This window comes from Rhinopithecus roxellana, chromosome 8 (assembly GCF_007565055.1).
Source record: "Rhinopithecus roxellana isolate Shanxi Qingling chromosome 8, ASM756505v1, whole genome shotgun sequence".
NCBI lineage: Eukaryota > Metazoa > Chordata > Mammalia > Primates > Cercopithecidae > Rhinopithecus > Rhinopithecus roxellana.
The window spans coordinates 241,992-262,976 of record NC_044556.1 but is presented as its reverse complement, the minus strand read 5'-3'; the positions used below and the strand labels follow the sequence as shown (position 1 = coordinate 262,976).

The following is a 20,985-nucleotide window of genomic DNA, read 5'->3' as shown; positions in this document are numbered from 1 at the left end:
GGCGAGGTGGCGGGCGCCTGTAGTCCCAGCTACTCCGGAGGCTGAGGCAGGAGAATGGCATAAACCCGGGAGGCGGAGTTTGCAGTGAGCTGAGATCCGGCCACTGCACTCCAGCCTGGGTGACAGAGCAAGACTCTGTCTCAAAAAAAAAAAAAAAAAAAAAAAGAAAATTGGACAAAGTGCCATGTAGACATTTGAGTTTGAAACATAGATTAAAGTAGCAATGAGGTTTTACCAGTCATCCTTGTATCCAATGGGGATGACTAAAGTTCATTCCTTCTGTGAAATCGATTGAAGTAATGTTCGCGCCTGTTCATTTTTCCAGATAGCAGCTCTTCCTCCTCTTCCTCACGGGCCTTCTTCATTTCCTCCTTGGCCTGTATGGCATCCATCTCCCTTTCTGGACCCTGGAGAAAGAAACAAAAAACATAAGCCCCACCGGGCGCGGTGGCTCAGGCCTGTAATCCCAGCACTTTGGAGGCCGAGGCGGATGGATCACGAGGTCAGGAGTTCGAGACCAGCCTGGCCAAGATGGTGAAACCCCGTCTCTATTAAAAATACAAAAATTGGCCGGGCGCAGTGGCTCAAGCCTGTAATCCCAGCACTTTGGGAGGCTGAGGCGGGCGGATCACAAGGTCAGGAGATCGAGACCATCCTGGCTAACACGGTGAAACCCCGTCTCTACTAAAAAAATACAAAAAACTAGCCGGGCGAGGTGGTGGGCGCCTGTAGTCCCAGCTACTCGGGAGGCTGAGGCAGGAGAATGGCGTGAACCCAGGAGGCGGAGCTTGCAGTGAGCTGAGATCTGGCCAGTGCACTCCAGCTTGGGTGACGGAGCGAGACTCCGTCTCAAAAAAAAAAAAAAAAAAAAATACAAAAATTAGCTGGGCGTGGTGGTGTGTAGCTGTGGTCCCAGCTGCTCGGGAAGCTGAGGTGAGAGGATCGCTTGAACCGAGGAGGCAGAGGTTGCAGTGAGCCAAGATCGCGCCACTGCACTCCAGCCTGGGTGACAGAGCAAGACTCAGTCTCGGAAAAAAAAAAAAGCCCCAGAGATTATGCTTCCATGTGGCCAAATGCATGTCAGTACTCAGGCGGTCCCTGCCTTCTAGAAGCCGCCTCACCACCTGAGATAGGCTGAATAAGAACAGCCTGTAATGATTTCATGTCCTGGCCGGGTGTGGTGGCTCAAGCCTGTAATCCCAGGACTTTGGGAGACTAAGGCAGGCGGATCATGAGGTCAAGAGATCGAGACCATCCTGGCCAATATGGTGAAACCCCGTCTCTACTAAAAATACAAAAAGTAGTTGGGTGTGGTGGTGCGTGCCTATAGTCCCAGCTACTCATGAGGCTGAGGCAGGAGAATTGCTTGAACCCAGAAGGGGGAGGTTGCAGTAAGCCAAGATTACGCCACTGTACTTCAGCCTGGAAACAGAGCGAGACTCCATCTCAAAAAAAAAAAAAAAAAAGATTTCATGTCCTAATCCCTGGAACCTGCCAATATTAACCTTATATGGGGCCAGGTGTGGTGGCTCATACCTGTAATCCCAGCACTTTGGGAGGCCAAGGCAGGTGGACCACCTGAGGTCAGGACTTCAAGACCAGCCTGAGCAATATGGTGAAACCCCCTCTCTACTAAAAATACACAAATTAGCCAGATTTTTTGGCATGCACTTGTAGTCCCAGCTACTTGGGAGTCTGAGGTAGGAGAATCACTTGAACCTGGGATGCGGAGGTTGCAGTGAGCCGAGATCACGCCACTGCACTACGTACAGCCTGGGTGACAGAGCTAGACTTCATCTCAAAAAAAAAAAAGAAAAAAGTTTACACAAATAAATTAGTGATGTGGGAAGAGTTAATCACATGCTTCATACCTTGGTTTCGCCCCAGGTGGCCTTGCCAAAATTATCTGCATACTCTTCATCATCTGTGATCAGAAAGTTATCAAAAATAGTTCCAGATCTCACCTGCAGATGAAAATAAGGCCTTCATTATTATGCTTTTACTCTTTATTATTTGTTTATTTTTCATTTCTTTTTTCCTTTGGAAATATATGAAGCTCAGGTGACATTTTTTATTTTTTAGAGATGGGGTCTTGCTATGTTGCCTAGGCTGGATTTGAACTTCTGGGCTTGGCCGGGCGTGGTGGCTCACACCTGTAATCCCAGCACTTTGGGAGGCTAAGGCAGGTGAATCACTTGAGGTCAGGAGTTCAAGACCAGCCTGGCCAACATGGTAAACCCTGTCTGTACTAAAAATATAAAAATTACCAGTAGTCCCAGCTACTCGGGAGGCTGAGGTGGGAGGAGCGCTTGAACCTGGGAGGCAGGGGCTGCAGTGATCTGAGATCATGCCACTGTAGTCCCACCTGGGTGACAGAGTGAGACTCTGTCTCAAAGAAAAAAAAAAAAAGAACTTCTGGGCTCATGTGATCATCCCATCTCAGCCTCCCCAGTAGCTGTGACTACTACAGGCGTGAGCCATACTGTCCCCGGCTACTAGGACTTCATTATTGATGTGACAAAAAGAAACAGATGTATTTTGCTCAGTACAGTGTACTATAACAGCAATTAGAATAGTAGGTGGTGCTTAAATCTATTTCTGGAATATCCTTTCCCTCTAGGGCACTGGTTCCTCAAACTTGGCTACACATTAGGATCACCAAAACTTTTTTTTTTTTTGAGACTTAGTGTTGCTGTTCTTTTTTTTTTAAAACAAAGTCTCACTCTGTCGCACAGGCTGGAGTGCTGTGGCGAGATCTTGGCTCACTGCAACCTCCACTTCCTGGGTTCAAGTGATTCTCATGCCTCAGTCTCCTGAGTAGCTGGGACTACAAGCACGCGCCACCACACCCAGCTAATTTTTGTATTTTGAGTAGAAACGGAGTTTCACTATGTTGCCCAGGCTGGTCTCAAATACCTGAGCTCAGGCAGTCTGCCCGCCTCGGCCTCCCAAAGTGCTGGGATTACAGGCATGAGCCACCATGCCCGGCTGGGATCACCAAAGCATTAAAAAAAAAAAAAAAAAAAAACTCTCAGCACTTTGGGAGGCTGAGGTGGAAGGATGACTTGAGCCTAGAAGTTCCAAACCAGCCTGGACAACACAGTGAGACCCCCATCTCTTAAAAAAAAATCTGGGTATGGTGGCTTGTGTCTGTAGTCCTAGCTACTTGGGAGGCTGAGCTGGGAGGATTGCTTGGGCCCAGTTTGAGGCTCCAGTGAGCTAGAATCGTGCTTAGGTGACAGAATAAGACCCTGTCTCAAAAAAACAAAACAAAACACACACACACACACAAACTAAAGTAAATTTAAAACCAAATGACCTGCCAAAGCTCCAGGCCGATGGCACCAATGTTCTCAAATTCCGAGAGGTCATACTGTGTCAAATAGTTGGTATTCTTCATTTTATGGTGGAGCCAGATGTCTTTATCAATACCTTCTGGTCTCAGGCCATCCTGCATCAGAAAAACCATATGACGTGGTCTCAATGACATGGGCAGGGGAGGAGCATCCCTGGGGCATCCCTGGCATCATGCAAAGAGGCCACACACCTGGTACGGGGGCTTCTGGAGCATTGGCGCCGGCCAGTCCCCATCTAGTTCACCATTCCAGTCGCTCTGCTTGCTGGCACTGGCGTCCAGAAAATGCTTCTCCCAGTCCTTTAAAGACATGTAAGGAAAAAGTAAAATCAATCAGATGCTCATATATTTGCTGTTGTTGCTTCTGTTTTTGTTTCTTGAGACTAGGTTTTGCTCTTGCCCAGACTGGAGTGAGATAGCGCAATCATGGCTCACTGCAGCCTCAATCTCCTGGGCTCCAGTGATCCTCCTTCCTCAGCCTCCCAAGTAGCTCGGACTACAGGTGCTCGCCATCATACCTGGCTACTATTTTTATGTTTTGTACAGTCAGGGTCTCCCTCTGTTGCCCAGGCTGGTCTCGAACTCCTGGGCTCAAGTGATCCTCCTGCCTTGACGTCCGAACTGCTGGTATTACAGGCATGAGCCACTGCACCCAACCAGATGCTCAGATTTGAGAAAGGAAATTCTTAGATGCCAAGTGGCAGGCACAGGCTGGTGACCCCTGTCCCAGTGTCCCTTTCCCTTCTTCAATTTGGTCGTCAGGAGGCCAAGTGCTTGGTGCTTCCAATGCCGCTGAGGACTTCAGGGCAATACCATACTGCCTAGATTTTTCTCCCTAACCTGCCATATGACTTTAGTCCTTTCCTCCATGCTATGGAGAGGAGCAGTGGTGTGGAAAACTTCAAGTAGTGGCTAGAGTGAAAATGATGGTGCAAAAAGTGATGACAATGGCCAGATGTGGTGGCTCACGCCTGTCATCCCAGCACTTTGGGAGGCCGAAGTGGGCAGATGACTTGAGGTCAGGAGTTCGAGACCAGCCTGGCCAACATGGTGAAACCCCGTCTCTACTAAAAATACAAAAATTAGGCCGGGCGCGGTGGCTCAAGCCTGTAATCCCAGCACTTTGGGAGGCCGAGACGGGCGGATCACGAGGTCAGGAGATCGAGACCATCCTGGCTAACACCGTGAAACCCCGTCTCTACTAAAAATACAAAAACTAGCCGGGCGAGGTGGCGGGCGCCTGTAGTCCCAGCTACTCGGGAGGCTGAGGCAGGAGAATGGCGTGAACCCGGGAGGCAGAGCTTGCAGTGAGCTGAGATCCGGCCACTGCACTCCAGTCCGGGCGACAGAGCGAGACTCCGCCTCAAAAAAAAAAAAAAAAAAAAAAAAATACAAAAATTAGCCGGGGGTGGTGGTGGGTGCCTGTAATCCCAGCTACTCAGGAGGCTGAAGCAGAAGAATCACTTCAACCTGGGAGGCAGAGGTTGTCGTGAACCGAGATTGTGCCACTGCACTCCAGCCTGGGCAACAAGAGCGAAGCTCTGTCTCAAATAGACAAATAAATACTCCTTTACGCTACCTTCAGATGTGTAACGATGTGGCTGGTCTGCAGTGTGTGCTCTGGGGAGGCCATTTGGTGCTACAATATTGCCACTGTGGCTACCAGCCATGCAGCAATGGTCCAGTAACTGGGTACTTACAAACTATATTTGTGCACTTTCTAGAGCTGCCCAGGAAAAATTCACACCTGGGCTTTGCTGTCTTTAGTCTGTTCCCAATCCTTCGATTCTGCCGGGGATGTTTCCTTCTTCAGTGATGTTAAGTTCCAGTCGTACTCTATGCTGCCAGATTCAATTGACTGACCATCAATTTTCACGTCATAAGAAAGATCTGGTCTTAAAATTAGAGTGTAGAGGTGTGTGAAGCCATCAACCTGCACATTTTAGGGGGAAAAGCATAAGAATTAAACCCTCAATTTCTTTTTCTTTTTCTTTTTTTTTTTGAGATGGAGTTTCACTCTGTTGCCCAGGTTGGAGTGCAGTGGTACAATCTCAGCTCATTACAACCTCCACCTCCTGAGTTCAAGCGATTCTACTGCCTCAGCCTCCTGAGTAGCTGGGATTACAGGCACCCACCACCATACCCCACTAATTTTTGTATTTTTAGTAGAGATGGTTTCACCATGTTAGCTAGGCTGGTCTCAAACTCCTGACCTCAGGTGATCCACCCGCCTCGGCCTCCCAAAGTGCTGGGATTACAGGTATGAGCCACCGCGCCCAACCAACCCTCGATGTTTTAATGCAAGTCTAAATATGCCGTTTATTTTTATTTGTTTATTTATTTTTTTGAGACAGGGTCTTGCTCTGTCACCCAGGCTGGAGTGCAGTGGCGCAATCATAGCTCACTACAGCCTTGACCTCCTGGGCTCAAGTGATCCTCCCACCTCAGCCTCCCAAGTAGCTGGGACCACAGGTTCCTGGCACTTTACCTGGCTAATTTTTGTATTCTTTGTAGCGACATGGTTTCGCCATGTTGCCCAGGCTGGTCTTGAACTCCTTGGTTCAAGCAATCCTCTTGCCTCAGCCTCCCAAAGTGCTGGGATTACAGGCATGAGCCTCTGTGCCCAGCCATTTCTCCAGAATGTTTTCTCCATCCTGAATATTTTATTCATTAATGAGGATGGATGTGGCTGAAATGTGACTGTACTATTGTAACCCTCATAGGGCAAATGATGACATGTCATAGCTCACAGAAAAAATGAGAGTGCCCTTCTGATGGGCTAAAAACTTCAGGAAACCAGTTAAAGGAGACAAGTATCTCCGATGGGCCCCCTACACTGGAAACCGGAAACAGGAGGTATGTTTACAAAGACCCATCCCTGGCTCAGTTAAGTATTTTACTATCAAAACTAATTTCGCGGCCGGGCGCGGTGGCTCAAGCCTGTAATCCCAGGACTTTGGGAGGCCAAGATGGGTGGATCATGAGGTCAGGAGATCGAGACCATCCTGGCTAACACGGTGAAACCCCCGTCTCTACTAAAAAATACAAAAACTAGACGGGCGAGGTGGTGGGCGCCTGTAGTCCCAGCTACTCGGGAGGCTGAGGCAGGAGAATGGCGTAAACCTGGGAGGCGGAGCTTGCAGTGAGCTGAGATCCGGCCACTGCACTCCAGCCCGGGCGACAGAGCGAGACTCCGTCTCAAAAAAAAAAAAAAAAAAAAAAAAAAAAAAAAAAACTAATTTCTCTAAACTTAATTATCATCAGGCAAGAGTTAACACTCATTTATTGGAATACAGGAGCAGTTACCTTACACCTGATCAGTTTCTTGTTTTCATGATACTGATTCTTGAAATGTAAAATAACATGAACTTTCTTGATATCAAATCCACAAATATCGGGTCCTACCAAAAAAAAAAAAAATTAGCCGCTCTCAATTTCTTTCCATAATGCATCACCATAGAATAACCAACCCGCAACCATTCTTTTTTTTTGTTTGTTTGTTTTGAGACGGAGTCTCACTGTCACCCAGGCTGGAGTGCAGTGGCGTGATCTTGGCTCACAGTAACCTCTGCCTCCCAGGTTAAAGCAATTCTCCTGCCCCAGCCTCCCGAGTAGCTGGGACTACAGGCGCCCGCCACCACGTCCAGCTAATTTTTGTATTTTTAGTAGAGATGGGGTTTCACCATGCTGGCCAGGCTGGTCTCAAACTCCTGACCTTGTGATCCACCTGCCTCAGCCTCCCAAAGTGCTAGGATTACGGGCTTGAACCACCGTGCACAGCCCATTCTTCTTAAATATAATCAGATACAATCTGATAATCAGATATTCATACTAAGTTATTTATTTATTTATTTATTTGAGATAGAGTCTCGCTCTGTTGCCCAGGCTGGAGTGCAGTGGTGGGATCTCGGCTCACTGCAATCTCCACCTCCCGGGTTTAAGTGATTCTTCTGCGTCAACCTCCTGAGTAGAGTAGCTGCAATTACAGTCATGCAACACCAGGCCCAGCCAATTTTTGTGTTTTTAGTAGAGACTGGGGTTTTGCCATGTTGGCTAGGCTGGTCTCGAACTCCTGACCTCAGGTGATTTGCCTGCCTTGGCCTCCCAAAGGGCTGAGATTATAGGTGTGAGCCACCGCATCTGGTCACATGTGTGAATATCTTATTATGATTAAAGGACAATGTCCTGGCTTTCCACTCACTTTTTGAGTGGAAAGTTCTGAACCTTATTTAAATATTCAAAGTGGCCTGCTAATCCCAGCACTTTGGGAGGCCAAGGTAGGGGGAAGACTTGAGGCCAGGAGTTTGAGACCAGCCGGGCCAACATGGTAAAACCCCATCTCTACTAAAAATACAAAAATTAGCCAGGAGTGGTGGCATGTTCCTGTAGTCCCAGGTACTTGGGAGGCTGAGGTGAAATGATCACTTGAACCCGGGAGGTTGAGGTTGTAGTGAGCTGAGATCGGGCCACTGCACTCCAGCCTAGATGACCAAGCGAGACCCCATCTCAATTAAAAAAAAAAAAAAAAAAAAAAAAAAGTAGGCTGGGCGTGGTGCCTCATGGCTGTAATCCCAGAACTTTGGGAGGCCGAGGTGGGTGGATCACGAGGTCAGGAGTTCAAGACCAGCCTGACCAAGATGGTGAAACCCCATCTCTACTAAAAATACAAAAATTAGCCAGGTGTGGTGGCATGTGCCTGTAATCTCAGCTACTCAGGAGGCTGAGGCAAGAGAACGGCTTGAACCTGGGAGACGGAGGTTGCAGTGAGCCGAGATCACACCATGCATTCCAGCCTGGGTGACAAAGTGAGACTCCATCTCAAATAAAACAAAAACAAAATGCTATGGAGTGTGAAATACTTGTATGAAAGTCAACTTGAGGCCGGGCGCGGTGGCTCAAGCCTGTAATCCCAGCACTTTGGGAGGCCGAGACGGGCGGATCACGAGGTCAGGAGATCAAGACCATCCTGGCTAACACGGTGAAACCCCGTCTCTACTAAAAAATACAAAAATCTAGCCGGGTGAGGTGGCGGGCGCCTGTAGTCCCAGCTACTCGGGAGGCTGAGGCAGGAGAATGGCGTAAACCCGGGAGGCGGAGCTTGCAGTGAGCTGAGATCCGGCCACTGAGCTCCAGCCTGGGCGACAGAGCGAGACTCCGTCTCAAAAAAAAAAAAAGTCAACTTGTTCAAAATTGAGACACGCAATTTATTTTTCTTCAACATTGGTCAGAATTTTCGTCTCAATTCCTAAGTACCTACGCACTTTGAATTTTTTTTTTTTTTTTTTGAGACAGTCTCACTGTCACCCAGGCTACAGTGCAGTGGTGCGATCTCAGCTTACTGCAACCTCTGCCTCCCAGGTTCAAGTGATTCTTGTGCTTCAGTCTCCCAAGTAGCTGGGATCACACATATGCGCCACCATACTTGAAACCGCCTTTGAAAAATTAAGACTGAGACAGTGAAAGAGATCTCACTTAACTGACTCCATCTTCCTTCTAACCTCCAGGCTGTCCTTGTTCATTCCTGGGCGTAGGCTGAACTAACTCTGGGAGAAACTTATAGTTTAAACAAAGACGGTAACAGTCCTTTCCCAAAGCAGACCTCCTTCTTGCCTGGGGGCTAGATCACCTTTCTGTTTTTCTTTTCTTTTCTTTCTTTTTTCTTTTTGAGATGGAGTCTCGCTCTGTCACCCAGGCTGGAGTGCAGTGGCACCATCTTGGCTCACTACAACATCCGCCTCCCAGGTTCAAGCGATTCTCCTGCTTCAGTCTCCTGAGTAGTTGGGATTACAGGCGCTGCCAGCACGTACGCCTAATTTTTGTATTTTTAGTAGAGATGAGGGTTTCACCATGTTGTCCAGGCTAGTCTTGAACTCCTGGCCTCCAGTGATTCTCCAACCTCGGCCTCCCAGCATGAGCCACTGCACCGGCCACTTTGAATATTTAATTAAGCTTCAGAACACACTCAGAAGCAAGTGGAAAGTCAAAACATTGTCCTTTAACAGCAATAATAAGATACTTACGCATGTGGCCGGGTGCAGTGGCTCACGCCTGTAATAGCATTTTGGGAGGCCGAGGCAGGCGGATCACCTGAGGTCGGGAGTTTGAGATCAGCCTGACCAACATGGTGAAACCCTGCCTCTACTAAAAATACAAAAATTAGCCCGGCGTGGTGGCACGCAACTGTAATCCCAGCTACTAGGGAGGCTGAGGCAGGAGAATCGCTTGAACCTGGGAGGTGGAGGTTGCAGTGAGCCAAGATCACACCTTTGCACTCCAGCCTGGGCAACAGAGCAAGACTCCATCTCAAAAAAAAAAAAGGTATTTACACATGTAATGGATGTTCATAAGGAAATGTAGACAGATGGGCTCTGTTTAGCCTGTCTGGGGTTTCATGCATAACTTATGCATAGGAATTCATGCAAATGTCAACACTCTGACAATAACTGTGCTTCTCTTCTCTTCCTCCTTAACCCCTCACCCTCAGCAAGCTCCCCTCACACTAATGGCTGGCGCTGATTCATAACAAAGCGTTCCAATAGTAAGAGTGGGTTTGAGTAAAATGGAACTGTTGAATTCAAAACTGAAATACCGAGAAAAAGTTTATTTTAATCTTTTTTTTGACCCCAAATTATGCTGCTTGGCAATTCAGATGGAGTAGACATATGCTATACAGGGTTTTTCCCTTCCTTATTTATTTATTTATTTTCGGACAGGGTCTTATTCTGTCATCCAGGCTGGAGTGCAGTTGTGTGATCATAGCCCACTGCATCCTCATACTCCTCAGCTCAGGAGATTCTCCTACTTCAGCCTTCTGAGTAGCTAGAACCACAGGTGTGTGCAACCTCACTGGGTTAATTTTTAAAATTGTTGTAGAGATGGGGCCAGGTGTGGTGGCTCACACCTGTAATTCCAGCACTTTGGGAGTCCAAGGTGGGTGGATCACCTGAGGTCAGTAGGTCGAGACCAACCTGTCCAACATGGTGAAACCCTGTCTCTACAAAAATACAAAAAAATTAACTGGGCGTGGTGGTGGGGCACCTCTAACCCCAGCTACTTGGGAGGTTGAGGCAGGAGAATCGCTTGAACCTGGGAGGCAGAGGTTGCAGTGAGCCGAGATCTTGCCATTGCACTCTAGCCTGGGCGACAAGAGCAAAACTCTGTCTCAAAAAAAAAAAAAAAAAAAAAAAATTTAGAGATGGGGTCTTGCTATATTGCCCAGGCTGATCTCAAACTCCTGGGCTCAAGGGATCCTCCCTTGGCAGATGTTTCAGATATCTGGGGGTTTTTTTTAGTTCTATTTTTAGTTTTATTTATTTTTAGTTTTTATTTATTTATTTTATTTTATTTTATTTTATTTATTTATTTTTTGAGACGGAGTCTCGCTCTGTCACCTGGGCTGGAGTGCAGTGGCCGGATCTCAGCTCACTGCAAGCTCCGCCTCCCGGGTAGCTGGGACTACAGGCACCCATCACCTCGCCCGGCTAGTTTTTTTTTTTGTATTTTTTTAGTAGAGACGGGGTTTCACCATGTTAGCCAGGATGGTCTCGATCTCCTGACCTCGTGATCCGCCCGTCTCGGCCTCCCAAAGTGCTGGGATTACAGGCTTGAGCCACCGCGCCCGGCCTATTTATTTTTATTTATTTATTTACTTTGAGATGGAGTTTTGCTCTTGTTACCCAGGTTGGAGTGCAATGGCACGATCTCGACTAACCATAACCTCTGCCTCCTGGGATCAAGCAATTCTCCGGCCTCAGCTTCCTGAGTAGCTGGGATTATTACAAGCATGTGCCACCATGCCCAGCTAATTTTTTAGTTTTAGTAGAAATGGGATTTCTCCATGTTGGTCAGGCTGGTCTCGAACTCCTGACCTCAGGTGATCCGCCCACCTCAGGCTCCCAAAGTGCTGGGCTTACAGGTGTGAGCCACTGCACCCAGCCCTAATTTTTATTTTTTGTAGAGATAGGGTCTCACTATGTTGGCCAAGCTGGTCTCAAACTCCTGGACTCAAGTAATCCTCCTGCCTGGCCTCCCAAAGTGCTGGAATTACAGGCATGAGCCACTGTGCCCAGCTAAGGATGAATATTTGGAAGCACATTCATTCTTTTTTTGGAGACAGAGTCTCGTTCTGTCACCCAGGCTGGAGTGCAGTGGTGAGATCTCAGCTCACTGCAACCTCTGCCTCTCAGGTTCAAGCAATTCTCTTGCCTCAGCCTCCCGACTACAGGCATGCACCACCATGCCCAGTTAATTTTTTTGTATTTCTTTTTTTTTTTTTTTTTTTTTTTTGAGACGGAGTCTTGCTCTGCCGCCCAGGCTGGAGTGCAGTGGCCAGCTCTCAGCTCACTGCAAGCTCCGCCTCCCGGGTTCATGCCATTCTCCTGTCTCAGCCTCCCCAGTAGCTGGGACTACAGGCGCCCGCCTCGTCGCCCGGCTAGTTTTTTGTATTTTTTAGTAGAGACGGGGTTTCACCATATTAGCCAGGATGGTCTCGATCTCCTGACCTCGTGATCCGCCCGTCTCGGCCTCCCAAAGTGCTGGGATTACAGGCTTGAGCCACCGCGCCCGGCCTAATTTTTTTGTATTTCTAGCAGAGACAAGGTTTCACCATGTTGGCTGGTCTTGAACTCCTGACCTCAAGTGATCTGCCCGCCTCAGCCTCCCAAAATGCTGAGATTACAGGTGTGAGCCACCACACCTGGCCTGAGGTACATTTGTTCTTAAAGTTTTAAGTTATGCTATACTTACGTCTATTTCCTGTGGCCCAGTATGATCCCTTCCTAGTTCTAGCACAAATTTTAATCTCCTGGTGTCAGGAGACATTTAATATTTTCCAGAGGTTTGCAGGCTTTTTCTATAAAGGCCAGATGGTAAAATATTGTTGGCTTTGTAAGCCTAATGATCTCTGTCATGACAACTTAACTCTGCCACCGGTACTGGCAAGCAGCCACAGACAACATGTAAATGAACAGAGTGAGGCTGCATTCCAGTAAGACTTCATTTCTGGACACTGAAATCTAAATTTCATACAATTTTCATGTATCACAAAATATCATCCTTGTATTGATTTTTTTGAACCAGTTAAAAATGTAAAAAACATTTTTAGTTCATGGGTCATACAAATACAGGCAGTGGGCCAATTTGGCCCATGGCCAAGGTATACTGAGTCCTAAAGGATTCAAAACACAGGTTGAGGCCAGGCGTGGTGGCTCACGCCTGTAATCCCAGCACTTTGGAAAGCCAAGGCAGGTGGATCACCTGAGGTCAGGAGTTCCATACCAGCCAGGAGTTTGAGACCAGCCTGACCAACATGGTGAAATCCCATCTCAGCTGGGCGCAGTGGCTCACGCCTGTAATCCCAGCACTTTGGGAGGCCGAGGTGGGCGGATCACGAGGTCAGAAGATCAAGACCATCCTGGCTAACACGGTGAAACCCCGTCTCTACTAAAAAAAATACAAAAAACTAGCCGGGTGAGGTGGCGGGCGCCTGTAGTCCCAGCTACTCGGAGGCTGAGGCAGGAGAATGGCATAAACCTGGGAGGCGGAGCTTGCAGTGAGCTGAGAACCGGCCACTGCACTCCAGCCCGGGCGACAGAGCCAGACTCCGTCTCAAAAAAAAAAAAAAAAAAAAAAATACAAAAATTAACTGGGCATGCTGGTGCACGCCTGTAATCCTAGCTACTTGGGAGGCTGAGGCAGGAGAATCCCTTGAACCTGGGAGGAGGAGGTTGCAGTGAGCCGACGTTATGCCATTCCATACCAGCCTGGGCAACAAGAGTGAAATTCTGTCTCAAAAAAAAAAAAAAAAGGAACCCCATATCTACTAAAATGCAAAAAAAAAAAAAAAAAAAAATTAGCCAGGTATGGTGGCACATGCCTATAATCTCAGCTACTCAAGAGGTTGAGGCAGGAGAATCACTTGAACCCAGGAGGCAGAGACTGCAGGGAGGTGAGATTGGGCCACTGCCATTGCACTCCAGCCTGGGCCACAAGAGTGACAACTCCGGCTCAAACCAAAACCAAAACCAAAACCAAAACCAAAACAAACAAAAAAAACTGCACAGGTTGAGCAACCCAAATCAAAAAATCACAAATCTGAAGTGTTCCCAAACCCAAACTTTTAGACTCAACATGATGCTCAAAGGAAATGCTCATTGGAGCTTTGTGGATTTCAGATTTTTCAAATTAGTGATGCTCAACTGGTAAGGATAATGCAGATAATCCAAAATCCCCCCCAAAATTCCAAAATCCAAAACACTTCTGCTCCCAAACATTTCAGATAAGGTATCCTTACCCTGCATGAGGGCAAGATTTATGGTGAATAAATAACTTCTTCAGGAACACAACAGACTGGTACTGTTGCCTTTTTATATTACTTAGGTTTAATAGTGCTATAAACCTTGGATCTGATATACTCAATACTACTACCTTAACTACATGAGCCAAGTCTTAGTCTAAAGATCCTGTGAAGTGGGAGGGTTTTCAAAGCTGCTAGAAGTGGTTGTGTTGTACCACCAAAACTCACCAAACATAATATAGTACTGCGATTTTCCATTCAGGTTCTTCTGGTCAACATCTGCAGGAAAGACCTTAATGTAGCCCCCTCCACAGTCCATCTTCTGCTCATGTTTTACTGTGTACTGAATGACCAGAGTTTTCCCTTTATTGCTGAATGGTTTGAAGCGTGCAGAGATGGCATAGAATCGGCCATTCTGAGTGGTCTGCAGACCTTTGAACAAAAAATACTCATGAAGGTTTGGGAATGATGCTGTGCTCAGTAATGCAGAAAGTTAAATGGATGTCCTTCCCTTACTCCCAACCATAAATGTCCTAACCGTTTACAGTGATCCACAGTGCCAATAGAGCATTATACAATAATGCATAATGAGCATACCACTAGCAGGCACTCTGTTTCCATACAATTTTTTTTTTTTTTTAGATGGAGTCTCGCTGTGTCACCCAGGCTGGAGTGCAATGGCGCGATCTTGGCTCACTGCAACCTCTGCTTCCCGGGTTGAAGCGATTCTCCTGCCTCAGCCTCCTGAGTAGTTGGGATTACAGGCATCTGCCACCACATCTGGCTAATTTTTGTATTTCTAGTAGAGACGGGGTTTCACCATGTTGGTCAGGCTGGTCTCGAACTCCTGACCTCAGGTGATTGCCTGCCTCAGCCTCCCAAAGCGCTGGGATTACAGGTGTGAGCCACCGTGCCCGGCCCATACAACTTTTATTTCACACACCTGGAAGTTTTTGTTCTTAATATACTACTGTTATTTATTTATTTATTGAGACAGAGTGTCGCTCTGTCACCCAGGCTGGAGTGCAGTGGCACAATCTCAGCTCACTACAAGTTCTGTCTCCTGGGTTCAAGTCATTCTCCTGGTTCAGCCTCCTGAGTAGCTGGGATTACAGGTGCCCACCACCATGCCCGGCTAATTTCTTGTATTTTTAGTAGAGATGGGGTTTCACCATGTTAGTCAGGATGCTCTCAATCTCCTGACCTCGTGATCCACCCACCTTGGCCTCCCAAAGTGCTGGGATTACACGTGTGAGCCACCACGCCTGGCTATTTATTTTTTAGATGGAGTCTCATTCTGTCACCCAGGCTGGAGTGCAGTGGCGCAATCTCAGCTTACTGCAACCTTTGCCTCCTGGGTTTAAGAGATTCTCCTGCCTCAGCCTCCCAAGTAGCTGCTGAGATTACAGGCGCCTGCCACCATGCCCAGCTAATTTTTGTATTTTGAGTAGAGAGAGGGTTTCACCATGCTGGCCAGGCTGGTCTCGAACTCCTAACCTCAGGTGATCTACCTGCCTCGGCCTCCCAAAGTGCTGGGATTACAGGCATGCGCCACTGCACCTGGCCATACTGTTATGCTTTAAGTTACAAAAATACTTCAACTCTAAATGTCAACTCTAATTATGAATCTAATTATGAATAACATGGGTTAATTTAGCTTCTGTTCATCTTCCTAGGGTTGGGATGATTCAATGAAACCTGCGTAGCAAATGAATAAAAAAATAGACTGTTAACTGTTTCCTGAATTCTCATTCTGAAACAGCTACTGGACTGACAGAACAGGTGGTGATGAGAATGCGTTCCACTGGCACGCTGATTTGTAATGTAACGCTTCATAGCACTGGGTGGGCTGCCCTGTATGTGTCAAGTGTGTCACTCTTTCATGAAGACAACATCCTGTCATTCATATTTGTTTATGTGTTCACTTCAAAACCAACCCTTCCTTTCCTAGTAGCCCCTAGGCACAGTCTCAAATCTCGTTCTTTTATGAGAGCATGTCAGACAAACCTGAAGGTGGAGGCATTCTTTTTTTTTTTTTTTTTTTTTTTTTTTTTGAGACGGAGTCTTGCTCTGTCGCCCAAACTGGAGTGCAGTGGCCGGATCTCAGCTCACTGCAAGCTCCGCCTTTCGGGTTTACGCCATTCTCCTGCCTCAGCCTCCCGAGTAGCTGGGACTACAGGCGCCCGTCACCTCGCCCGGCTAGTTTTTTGTATTTTTTAGTAGAGACGGGGTTTCACCGGGTTAGCCAGGATGGTCTCGATCTCCTGACCTTGTGATCCCCCCGTCTAGGCCTCCCAAAGTGCTGGGATTACAGGCTTGAGCCACCACGCCTGGTCTCTCTTTTTTTATTATTATTATTTTATTCTTTTTTTGAGATGGGGTTTTGCTCTTGTCGCCCAGGCTGGAGTCCAGTGGCGCGACCTTGCTCACTCCAACTCCTGGGCTCAAGCAATTCTCCTGCCTTAACCTCCTGAGTAGCTGGGACTACAGCCCTGCGACACCACACCTGGCTAATTTTTGTATTTTTAGTAGAGACAGGGTTTCACCATGTTGCCCAGGCTAGTCTTGAACTCTTGGCCTGAAATGATCCACTAACCTTGACCTCCCCGAGTGCTAAGATTACAGGTGTGAGTCACCGCGCCCACCCTAAACTTTCACATATGTGAAAGCAAATACAATTTAAAAGCCTTGAGAGGCCAGGTATGGTGGCTCACATCTGTAATCTCAGCACTTTGGGAGGCTGAGCCAGGTATATCACTTGAGGTCAGAAGTTTGAGACCAGCCTGGCCAATATGGGAAAACCCCATTTCTACTAAAAATACAAAATTAGCCAGGCGCAGTGGCGCGTGCCTGTGGTCCCAGCTACTCGGGAAGCTGAGGCAGCCGAATTGTTTAAACCTGGGAGGTGGAGGAGCCCAGATTGCCCCATTGCACCCCAGCCTGGGCGGCAGAGCGAGACTCCGTTTAAAAAAATAGATAAGGCCGGGCGCGGTGGCTCAAGCCTGTAATCCCAGCACTTTGGGAGGCCGAGACGGGCGGATCACGAGGTCAGGAGATCGAGACCATCCTGGCTAACACGGTGAAACCCCGTCTCTACTAAAAATACAAAAACTAGCCGGGCGAGGTGGCGGGCGCCTGTAGTCCCAGCTACTCGGGAGGCTGAGGCAGGAGAATGGCGTAAACCCGGGAGGCGGAGCTTGCAGTGAGCTGAGATCTGGCCACTGCACTCCAGTCCGGGCGACAGAGCGAGACTCCACCTCAAAAATAAAATAAAATAAAATAAAATAAAATAATAAATAAATAAATAAATAAATAGATAGATAAAATAGGTTGGACATGGTGGCTCATGCCCCGAATCCCAACACTTTGGGAGGCCGAGACAGGCGGATCACCTGAGGTCAGGAGTTGGGAGATCAGCCTGACCAAAATGGAGAAATCCCGTCTCTACTAAAAATACAAAATTAGGCCAGGCACTGGTGGCTCACGCCTGTAATCCCAGCACTTTGGGAAGCCAAGGCAGGCAAATCACAAGGTCAGGAGATCAAGACCATCCTGGCTAACGTGGTGAAACTCCACCTCTACTAAAAAAAAAAAATACAGGCCGGGCGCGGTGGCTCAAGCCTGTAATCCCAGCACTTTGGGAGGCCGAGACGGGCGGATCACGAGGTCAGGAGATCGAGACCATCCTGGCTAACATGGTGAAACCCCGTCTCTACTAAAAATACAAAAAAACTAGCCGGGCGAGGTGGCGGGCGCCTGTAGTCCCAGCTACTCAGGAGGCTGAGGCAGGAGAATGGCGTGAACCCGGGAGGCGGAGCTTGCAGTGAGCGGAGATTGAGCCACTGCACTCCAGTCTGGGCGACAGAGCGAGACTCCGCCTCAAAAAAAAAAAAAAAAAAAAAAAAAAAAAAATACAAAAAATTAGCCGGGTGTGGTGGTGGGCACCTGTAGTCCCAGCTGCTCGGGGAGGCTGAGTCAGGAGAATGGCGTGAATCTGGGAGGCGGAGCCGAGCTGAAATTGGGCCATTGCATTCCAGCCTGGGTGACAGAGCGAGACTCAGTCTCAAAAAAAAAAAAAAAAAATAGCCAGGTATGGTGGCACACGCCTGTAATCCTAGCTACATGGGAGGCTGAGGCAGAAGAATCACTTGAACCTGGGAGGCAGATGTGGTGAGCAGAGATCACGCCATTGCACTCCAGCCTGGGCAACAAAAGTGAAACTCCCTCTCAAAAAATAAATAAATAAAATAAATAAAAGCCTTGAGCAATATGTGTCATCTGAGTCATGTCGCATGCAGGTGTAACCTCTGCTTCTGAAGTCATAGATAAACCTTCTTCCTCATTGTTCTTGTTCTGCAAATGACGAGGACAGACCAGAGACCAGGCCTCCTCTATTTGTGACCACTGACCTTGGTTACAGATTGACTGCCTCCAGTACTGAACTGTACCTAACTCAGACCAGATGGCACAAAAGATGCTGTGACTGCTATATCTTCAGGGTGAAATGTTAAATACATCTTCTCAAAAGAAAAAGAACACCTTGACTAATGGGATCACGGTCATTACGTATTAAGCCTTGCCTAGAAAGATGCTGAAATTCTGTTAAGCTTTCCTAAACTTTGTCTATACAAATGATCCCAAACTTCTACACTTCACAACACTGACTTCTATTCTTTGGAATCTGTGTTTTCCGCACAGTTGTCCTCAAACTTCGAGAGCTTGAATTAGCTCTCTTTAAGCTAGATTTTTTTTTTTTTTTGAGACAGAGTCTTGCTCTGTTGCCCAAGGCTCTAGCGGCAAGATCTCGACTCACTGTAACCTCTGCCTCTCGGGTTCATGTGATTCTCCTGCCTCAACCTCCCAAGTAGCTGGGATTACAGGTGTGCACCACCACGCTTCGCTAATTTTTTTGTATTTTTGCAGAGACACGGTTTCACCATGTTGGCCAGGCTGGTCTCAAGCTCCTGACCTCAAGTAATCCACCCGCCTTGGCCTCCCAACATGCTGGGATTACAGGCATGAACCACCGTGCCTGACCATATTTTTCTTTTTTTTTTTTAGATAGAGTCTCACTCTGTCACTGAGGCTGGAATGCAGTGGCATGATCTCTGCTCACTGCAACCTCTGCCTCCCGGGTTCAAGCGATTCTTCTGCCTCAGCCTCTCAAGTAGCTGGGACTACAGGCATGCGCCACCACACCCAGCTAATTTTTGTATTTTTAGTAGAGATGGGGTGTCACCATATTGGCCAGACTGGTTTTGAACTCCTGACCTCATGATCCTCCCGCCTAAGGCCTCCCAAAGTGCTGGGATTACAGGTGTGAGCCACTGCGCCCGGCCTATTTTTTTTAATGCGAAAATTAAAATGAGAAAAAAGCACCCACTAACCTTTTCCTTCTGAGGGGTGTGGCCCTTGATCCTCAAATGCACTTGACTAGTGTTTATTAAGAGGGGCAAGTTTGGTAATGCCTATTAATAACACATTCATATAAATATAATCCAAAGAAGGTTAAATACCATTGCATATTTGACAGTGCTTCAGGTATGATTTTATTATACCAAATAAGCTAAATATGTCTCCTTGGACTTCAGAGGACCTAATACCAATAAAAGTAATAATAGGCCAAGCACCATGGCTCACGCCTATAATCCCAGCACTTTAGGAGGCCGAGGCAGGTGGATTACTTGAGGCCAGGAGTTTGAGACCAGCCTGAGCAACGTGGTAAAACTCTGTCTCTAAAAAAATTACCAGGGCGTAGTGCCACGCGCTTGTAATCGCAGCTCCTCGGAAGCCTGAAGCAAGAGAATCGCTTGAATCCGGGAGGCGGCGGTTTGAGTGAGTCAAGATCGTGCCATTGGCCAGGCGTGGTGGCTCAAGCCTGTAATCCCAGCACTTTGGGAGGCCGAGACAGGCGGATCACGAGGTCAGGAGATGGAGACCATCCTGGCTAACACGGTGAAACCCCGTCTCTACTAAAAAAATACAAAAAACTAGCCGGGCGAGGTGGCGGGCGCCTGTAGTCCCAGCTACTCGGGAGGCTGAGGCAGGAGAATGGCGTAAACCCGGGAGGCGAAGCTTGCAGTGAGCTGAGATCTGGCCACTGCACTCCAGCCTGGGTGACAGAGCGAGACTCCGTCTCAAAAAAAAAAAAAAAAAAAAAAGTACTCTTCGGCAATAAAGAAAGGAGAGAGGAGGCTGGGTGCAGTGGCTCATGCCTGTAATCTCAGCACTTTGGGTGGCCGAGGCGGGTGGATCACGAAGTCAGGAGTTCGAGACTAGCCTGGCCAACGTGGACCCTGTCTCTACTAAAAGTACAAAAATTAGCTGGTCATAGTGGCGCGCTTCTCCTGTAGTCCCAGCTACTCGGGAGGCTGAGGCAGGAGAATTGCATGAACCCGGGAAGTGGAAGTTGCAGTGAGCTGACATCGCGCCAGTGCACTCCAGCCTGGGCAACAGAGCAAGGCTCCGTCTCCACAAAAAAAAAAAAAAAAAAAAAAAAAAAAGAAGAAGAAAGAAAAGAGAGAGGAAACAAACAAGGGTAAGGAGCCCCTTGCCTTAAGTTCTACCTTTGCCTTAAGGTCTTCATCTGTAAATCGGGAATAAAAGCGTTTGGCTGTGCCACAACTACCTTGAGAGGTTGCTATGGAGATGTAACATTAGGCTCAATTTGGTCCTGATTCTACACTAACCTTTATCTTTCTCTTTATGACCATAAAACTTCCCCGACGAAAGTCTAAAATGCCCAAATCGGGAGTCATTGGTGGACTGCACCCATCGGTTTCTCCAATGCTCTGTGGGGAGGGGGAAATAACACCGGTTAGAGGTGATAATGGTTAATTTGGGCTAAGGGAAGGGTGAGGGGGACCCTCGAGGATTCGAGAGTTGCTGCCGTCGACCCAGCGGCGATTCTGCCCAGCCTTGGGGGGCGCAGATGGGGGAGCTTACACCTCCGCCACTACGGGCGTGGCCCCTTCACCTCCGTCTAGAAATTCCTCTTGGAAATAGACCGTAGCCAGCGCCACTCGCAGCATGCATATGGCCCAGAGCGGGACCCGAGCCCCGGCCATGGGGGCTTGCACTGCGCTTCCGGTCGCCACCGCCCCTTAGCTCCCGGCGCTCTCTGCGGCTCTTCAGGCGCGTCCCGAAACTACAACTCCCGTCACAACTCGCGATTATGACCTGAGGGTCTCATTGGTAGCTGCGGCGCGGGGCTCGTCGGGCTCGCCCGGGAACTACTACTCCCATGATGCCTCGCGATTGTGATCCGGGACGCCATTGGTCTGCGGGGCGCGGTGCTTGCTGGGAAATGTAGTCTCTTCTGCTCCGGTTCTGTTGC

General features: G+C 48.0%; 1 protein-coding gene across 1 annotated transcript; it reads right to left on the bottom strand.

Moving 5' to 3' along the window:
• Window positions 1-208: 208 nt before the first annotated feature.
• On the bottom strand, window positions 209-20,779 carry CALR3 (calreticulin 3). The gene is made up of 9 exons (XM_010361484.1): window positions 20,626-20,779; window positions 20,339-20,440; window positions 13,878-14,081; window positions 6,662-6,756; window positions 5,103-5,288; window positions 3,548-3,655; window positions 3,320-3,451; window positions 1,872-1,964; window positions 209-407 (listed from the first exon to the last, which is right to left on the bottom strand). The coding sequence occupies exons 1-9, from the start codon at window positions 20,714-20,716 to the stop codon at window positions 264-266; spliced, it is 1,155 nt and encodes a 384-aa protein (XP_010359786.1). The 5' UTR covers window positions 20,717-20,779; the 3' UTR covers window positions 209-263.
• Between the last annotated feature and the right edge of the window lie 206 nt (window positions 20,780-20,985).